At 39.2% G+C, this 8,198-nt stretch overlaps 1 protein-coding gene across 4 annotated transcripts in view; it reads left to right on the top strand.

The window, feature by feature from the left end:
- btaf1 (BTAF1 RNA polymerase II, B-TFIID transcription factor-associated) overlaps positions 1–2,600 on the top strand; it is a 130,758-nt gene extending 128,158 nt beyond the window's left edge. For all 4 annotated transcript variants that reach the window (XM_072557718.1, XM_072557719.1, XM_072557720.1 and 1 more), the window contains exon 38: positions 1,835–2,600. In XM_072557718.1, the coding sequence (XP_072413819.1) occupies positions 1,835–1,978 (144 nt within the window). In that variant the 3' untranslated portion in view covers positions 1,979–2,600. The remainder of the gene's footprint in view (positions 1–1,834) is intronic.
- The last annotated feature ends 5,598 nt before the right edge of the window (positions 2,601–8,198 follow it).

Consider the following 8,198-nt stretch of genomic DNA (forward strand, 5'->3'; position numbering starts at 1 on the left):
ATTGCTGGTGTACACAATATGGCAAGGTCAAGGGGAACACCATGATGGTTTTGGTAGCATAGGCAAGGGTGGAGGGAATGGAATGAACAGGATTTAGGGTCCTGTTGAGACCATGGTAGAGACAAAATCTTTGAGTGAAAGAAAAGGAAAGTAACTACAGTTCATTGAGCAGCTGCACCTTTAAATCTCACCCCTTGTGAGGGTTATATAATGTAAAGCATCTTTGGGGCATATTTACTTAAACAATGGACCTACTATGGTGCATAGATTGTTCCCATTGATAATATCACTAGAGCACTGAGGATTGAAGAGCTAAGGTTGCATGTGCCTCCACAAAGGTAAGAAAATAACAAATTATAGTATCTTTGTAGCAACTTTTGTTTTCAAAATGCAATAGAGAATAGATTTGAACAAAATAATTCTACATTTCTTGTGAGACACCAGAAGAACTTCCCGAAGTTGTTAAGGACCTCTAAATGATAGCAGTTGAAAATGGTTTTTGGTGTGTTTTGACACATGATCACCATCTTAAGGTAAACCAAAGTAAAGCTTTTCTTGAATGTTCATCAACTAGGAGTAAAGCTATAAATACTCTCAATAAAACAGTAAGATATGGATTACATTTGATTCCAAATCAACATGAATGAAAATGTTTTAACAATGGTAGTTTGAATAGAAATCTTATAGTTGTTAGAATTAAGAAATTTTAGGTCGTCAGAATTGAGGGGTTTGTGCCAGCCGATTTGGAAGTAGTTGGAAAAGTAATGATCTCAACAATCCAAGTGATAGAAATTGCAAAACATCGGTTAAATAAAGATTATAAAGTTGGGATGGAAGTGATATGCATCAGGGATCAAGTCTCTGTATTCATTAACCTATTGAAACTTCTTAAAAGCAAAATACTTTGGATGCTGGAAATCTGGAAGTGTTGGAGAAGCTCAGTAGATCTGACAGCATCTATGGAGAGAGAATCATCAAATTCTACAGTACAGAAGGTGGCCATTCAACCCATTGTGTCTGTACCTGCTCCCAAAAAAGTTATCCAGCTTATCCCATTCTCCAGCCTGTTTCCATTGGCCTTCCAAATATATCATCACTTTCAAATATATATTCTGTTCTGTTTTAAAACCTCCCATGAAATCTGCCTCCACCACTCTCTCAGATAGCACATTTCAAATCCTAACACCTCTGAGTAAGTTTCGCCTCACTCTTTTGCTGACAATCTTGAAATTATGATTTCTGGTTACTAATGTATCAACCTGCGGAAACAAAATATCCTTCTTTATCGTGTCAAAACTATTCATAACTTAGAATACCTCAATATCATTACCTCTTAATCTTCTCTGCGCCAGGGAGACTACCTCTAATATCTTTGATCATTTCCTTGTATCTAAAGTTCCTCATTCCTGATATCAGGATGTGAACAGTGGGGGAGAGATCAAATAATACTCTAAACCATAAAATTAATACAGAAATCCCACCACAGAGAAGAACAAAATTTCTTCAAGGTGGCCATACGTCGAAGAGAAGTGACAGTGCATCAAACACCTAAGAAGTAGTAAAATACGGCAGGTGCTGGAAATCTGAAGAGCTAGTGAGACAATGTTTCTGTTCAGATCTTTCTAATTTTTTTAATGTTTTCAGTAATAAATGTCTGTTGTCCAAGAATATATGCAACTTCACGTGTATACGTTTGTGACAAACCACTCCAGTAAACATTGGCATAAAACTAATTAAATATATAATCAGTCAAGCCAGGTTTCATTCTTGATCTGGCTTATCCAGTGTTACTGTCAGCTGAGATCCTTCATATCTATTTTTTATCTTTCTAAAGGACGGCCAAGAAGATAAGGGATCTTCTAATTCCAGTGGGAAGCCGACTGTAAAAGCAATCTTGGAAAACCTTGGAGAACTTTGGGATCAGCAACAATATGACACAGAATATAACTTGGATAATTTTATGCATTCGCTGAAATAAAATGTACTTCAATAATCACAGCTAAGCCATGTCACTGTCACAGGATTGTTCTGCTGATATTCAGCAAGTTTCACTAATGAAATAAAATAATGAAATGCTGAGAATGATATGTAAATACAGGCATTTGAAAAGAGTGAGCGTAAAATGGATATTTCTAAAACCATTGTTTCGGAAAAAAAAACTAGAGCATATAGTTATCCTGGCTTAGTTATTTGCACTGTTTTACAGTTTTACATTTAGACATTTATTCAGAGCAGATATACTTGAAGCAACATTTTTGATGTCTTAGGAAACAAAGAACCTGTTCTTGAGGAAAACCTTTTCCTATAGTTAAGGAAATGTATACCATTATGTGACATATGTATGATACAGTATCATGCTGTACATGAATGCACAATCTGAATTTGATTGAAAACAGACCTCCTCCACTTTTTCCACAGTGGAAATTGAATTTTTGCTGCGTATTAGTGATAGCCTTCAAGTTACTTGCAGATCTATGATAATTGTAGATGTTAAATAGAAATATCTTTGTACTTGGGTTTAAAAACAGAACTTCTAAAATTGAGTATTATCATCCATGGCATTCCTTGGATTGAGAATAAAATTCAATTGAAAGATCTCAGTACATGAATTTAAATCTGCATCTTTCACATGTATTATTCATAACTGAACAACAGGAGAACATTTATATACAGGTAAAGTTCCTTATGGATGCAGGACATCTGAAATAAGAGCAGAAATTGCTGGCGAAACTCAACAGGTGTAGCAGAGAATAAAAGTTAAGTTGAATATGACTCTTCACATCAGGTATGTTGACAGCTGCAGTACTTTATGCTACATCTACCAAATGCTTTGAAGGAATAATTGAAAAATCATTAAATTTATAGTGATAAAACTGATCAATTTTGAATCAGAAATATTACAACACTTATTCTGAGGTTTAACAAAGGCCTTTAAACTTTGATGAGAATGAGTGAATGTGGATCTTAGCTTAAGTATTCTTGGCTATCAGTTTAGTCCAGTGTGTTATGGTCTCCATAGAGAACAATTTTGATATAACTTTGCTTTCTTCAAATCTTTGAATTTAACAGAGGTGAGGATGTAAATATGTAAACTTGGCTATTGCTTCTAACATGATGTTTAAAAAAGAGCTTGCACCTTTTAATGTGATGAATATTTAATTTATCAGGCTAAGCAGTGGGGCAGTTAGGAGAAAAATAACAAAGGGAGAATGATGGATTTTGAGGCAACTTTTAACAATGGTGTGACGTGGCAATGCAGAGGCATTAGGAAGGGAGTTGATAGCAACAGCTGAAAGTCCTACCATCCAACTAAGCACTGGAGAAAGGGAGGAATATATGACATTGTCATGGACAGAATTAGAGTAGAGGAGGTTACAGAGGTAGGATGAGGAACGATCATTAAGAAATGGATTTCTAGACAAGAACAAAGACTTTTAATTTGAATCAGTTGTATACAGGAATTATTGGAGGTTGCTAAAGATAAATAAATAGATGCAGAACCAAAACTAATGCAGTTCAATGGAGCAGGAACTGACTTGGGAATGCTCTGGAGAATCATGGGGAGCGCCCATTTTCGGAGGTCTAGCGCTAGAAACTCTAAACTTATGCAGGTAGTGGCAAGGCATGGAAATGGCAGGAAAGTAATTGAATATGATTTTTAATAAAATAATTGTGATATTTGAATGCCTCTCTTTGCAATTAAATGTTATCTTCTGAATTAAGCACGCTGCACAGAATATCTCAGGATGCAAGAGCCACAGCCATGAAAAATAGGGTTAACTAGGTGAAGCATCTTTTGTGGGGCACAGATCAGCCCTGTCAGGCTCCTGTTGGAGTTTAAACTTTCACTTAAAGTAGAGAGAAGATTAGTGAACTTTGAAAAGCTGACAGACACAGCTCAGAAGGCCCTAGCTCTATGGTTGCGGGTCACTAAGCTGAAGGGCATCATCAAGACCTATTGACATTCCATAAAGGGCAGAAGCTAGTAAAAGGGAATGTGCAAAACATGGAACTTATCGACCCAATTTCTCTGGATCCTGAGCAGAAAATGAGTGGTGCAGAGGGTCAATGCCAGCGTAGCTGCCATTGATACATTTTGTGGTTGGACAGGCTATAAAAGGGCACTATTCAGGATGGCATGAGGAGCAAGTCCGCAGATAGGTCATGTCACTGTGTTCAGGTGTCTCATGGACTCTATCAAGTCAGAGGACTAAGATTGAGTCGTCTCTGGAACATTAAAGAAATCTGTTACCAACTCTTGTGCGATGATTACAGATTATGCTGCACAAATGGGACTGGATGGCTACCCAATGCCAGTATCACACAAAGTCTGATACATATCAATTATTAGAACCAGGATTAAAATTAGCTTTATTGTCACATGTACTCATGAGTACAGTCAGCTGTTTACAAATTGCCACTTGCAGCGCCATCTTAGATACCAAGGTAGCTAGGTACAGATTCTCAACTATAAAATCTTAAGGGCAAAATTTTAAAAGTCCAGCAATAAATTAGAAAAATAGAGAATTGTCCAGAATAACAGTCCGTCCGACCCAGATCGCAATGGGCTTCACCTCGAGGCTGGGAATCAAAGTCCATAATGAGGCTGAGAGTCCACGCTGACTTTAGCCCAATCAGCGCCAATGCCAACCAAGGATGGAAGGTTTAAAAAAAAGCAAAAATAAAAAGAGAAAAGTGGAGCAGGTGAGATCTGGCTCAGGTGTTCTACTTCACTGCCATCCTGGAGGGTTGTTATCTTGGAATGCAGGGACATTGCAGACAACGTAAAACTGAGAGAAGGACAGTATAGAATTCCAAAAGAGCATTGATGCATTGCTGGAGTGAGCAGATATGTGGCAGATGACATTCCATGTGGAGAAGTGAGGTGATGCACTCTTTGGAACAAAGAGAGGATAAGAAGACATTGTATATGACATTACTTTAATCTGAGCTGTAATATTGTGTACAGTTTGGGTGCTACACATCAGGAGAATGCAGAAGAGCTTTCCAAGAATAGTTTCAGGCATGAGATATTTCACTTGTGAGGAAAGATTAGTGAAATTGGGATGTAAGTGGAGATTTGCAAAAATCTTTAAAATTCTGTAAGACCATAAGACATTGGAGTGGAAGTAAGGCCGTTCAGCCCATCGAGTCCACTCCGCCATTCAATCATGGTTGAAGGGCAATTCAACACCACTTACCCACACTCTTCCCATAGCCCTTAATTCCTTGCAAGATTGATACATTCTTAATCTTTGCCTTGAAGACATTTAATGTCCCAGCCTTCATTGCACTCCGTGACAATGAATTCCACAGATCTGCCGCTCTCTGGCTGAAGAAATGTCTCCTCATTCCATTTTAAATTGACCCCCTCCAGTTTTAAGGCTGTGCCCATGGGTCCTAGTATCCCTGTCTGACGGAAACATATTCCCAGCATCCATCCTTCCTAAGCCATGCATTATCTTGTAAGTTTCTATTAGATCTCTCCTCAACCTTCTAAACTCTAAAGAATACAATCCGAGGATCCTTAGCCATTCATCATATGTTAGGCATGGCATTCCAGGGATCATCTGTGTGAATCTCCACTGGACATGCTCCAGTGCCAGTATGTCCTTCCTGAGGTATGGGTCCCAAAACTGGACACAGTATTTGAAATTGGCCTAACCAGAGCTTTATAAAGTATCAGTAGCACATCGCTGCTTTTACATTCCAGTCCTCTTGAGATAAATGACAACATGACATGTGCTTTCTTAACCACAGACTCAACCTGCAAGTCAACCTTTAGAGAATCCTGGACTAGCACTCCCAGATCCCTTTGTACTTTGGCTTTCTGAATTTTTTCTCCATTTAGAAAATAGTCCATGCCTGTATTCTTTCTCCCAAAGTGCAAGACCTTGCATTTGCTCACATTGAATTTCATCAGCCATTTCTTGAAGCACTCTCCTAAACTGCCGAAATCTTTCTGCAGCCTCCCTACCTCTTCAGAACTACATGCCTGTCGGCCTTACTACGTATGATCGGCGAACTTTGCCAGAATGCACCCAGTCCCTTCATCCAGATTATTAAAATATAAAGTGAACAGCCCCAGCCCAAACATTGAACTCTACAGGACACCACTTGTCACCAGCTGCCATTCTGAAAAAGAATCTTTTATCCCAACTGTCTGCCTTCTGTCAGACAGCCAATCCTCAACCCACCTCGAACACCATGGGCCCTCACCTTACTCAGTAGCCTCCTGTGAGGCACCTTATCAAAGGCATTTTGGAAGTGTAAGTAGACAACATCCACTGGGTTTCCCTGGTCTGAACTATTTGTTCCCTCTTCAAAGAATTCTAACAGGTTTGTCAGGCATGACCTCCTCTTACTAAATCCATGTTGACTTGTTCTAATCTGACCCTGCACTTCAAGAATTTAGAAATTTCATCCTTAACGATGGATTCTAGAATTTTACCTACAACTGAGCTTAGGCTAATCGGCTTATGACTTTCCATCTTTTGTCTTGATCCTTTCTTGAACAAGGGGGTTACAACAGCAATTTTCCAGTCACTGGGATTTTCCCTGACTTCAGTGATTTTTGAAAGATTACAACCAATGCCTCTTCTATTTCTTCAGCCACCTCCCTCAGAACTCTAGGACGTAGCCCATCCGGGCCAGGAGATTTATCATTTTTAGACCTTTTAGCTTTTCTAGCACTTTCTCTTTTGTAATGGCTACCACACTCGACTCTGCTCCCAACTCTCCTGAATTGTTGGGATATTACTCCTATCTTCTACTGTGAAGACTGGCACAAAGTATTATTAAATTCTTCAGCTATTTCCTTATCTCCCATCATTAGCCTTCCTGCATCAATTTGGAGCAGCCCGATTTCTACTTTTGCCTCTCGTTTGTTTCTTATGTATTGAAAGAAACTTTTACAATCATTTCTAATATTACTGGCTAGCTTACCTTCATATTTGATCCTCTCCTTCCTTATTTCTCTCTTTGGGAAGACTACAAAAGCAGAGGTAAACAATGTTCTGATTTCCCAGTGCTCTTGGCCACTTTATAGGCTTTTTTTTCTATGATACATTTCCTGACTTCCTTTGTCAGTCATGGCTGTCTAATTCCCCACCCCTGGATAATCATTCTTTTCTTTGGGTTGAGCCTCTGTACTGTGGCCTCAATTACACCCAGCAACTCCTGCCATTGTTGCTGTACTTACTGTCTTCCCCACTAGGCTCTACTTCCAATCGATTTTCATCAGTTCCTCTCTCATGCCCTTGTAATTACCTTTATTTAATGCCATTACATCTGATTTTGCTTTCTCTCTTTCAAACTGCAGACTGAACTCTACCATATTATGACCGCTGCCTCCTAAGTAAGTTCCCTTACTTTAAAATATTGTTGAAAGTCTGGCTCATTACAATAGCGCTAAGTCCAGGATAACCTGCTCCCTTGTGGGCTCCATCACAAGCTGTTCCAAAAACCCATCCTGTAAGCGTTCCATGAATTCCCTTTCTTTGGATCTATTGGTAACATTATTCACCCAGTCAATTTGCATATTGAAGACCCCTATGATCACAGTGACCTTGTCTTTCTGACATGCCCTATCTATTTCCTGGTACATCTTGCGTCCCTGGTCCTGACCACTGCTGGGACGTCTGTACACAACTCCCATTATGTTTTTTTTTGCCTTTGTGGTTCTTCAACTCCACCCACACAGACTCCACATCATCTGACGCTATCTCAGTGCCATAGATTTAATTTCATTCTTAACTAACAAGGCCACCCCGCCCCCTCTTCCTGTCTCCCTGTCTTTTCAATAAGTTGTAAATCCTTTGATGTTTAACTGCCAGTCCTGAACCCCCTGCAACCACGCCTCTGTGATGCCTACCACCTCATAATCATTCACAATTATTTATGTTGTTAATTCATCTACTTTGGTTGTGAATACTATAAGCATTCAGGTAAAGAGCCTTAATGCTAATTTTCTTATCCTCATGATTTCCATCACCTCTAGTAGTATGTCCTAAGTTATCCTTCCTTTTTGCTTCATTCCTAGACTGCCACAAACTTAAAACCTGCACACATGCTAACCTGCTGCTTATGTTTCTACTTGACTCCATACTCTGTTGCTTTCCCTTTCCCTTCCCCCGACTCACAACTTTAACATCCTATGACCACCCTATTTATCCTTTTCAACAGAACACTGGTTCCAG

This window comes from Chiloscyllium punctatum, chromosome 38 (assembly GCF_047496795.1).
Source record: "Chiloscyllium punctatum isolate Juve2018m chromosome 38, sChiPun1.3, whole genome shotgun sequence".
NCBI classification, from domain to species: domain Eukaryota; kingdom Metazoa; phylum Chordata; class Chondrichthyes; order Orectolobiformes; family Hemiscylliidae; genus Chiloscyllium; species Chiloscyllium punctatum.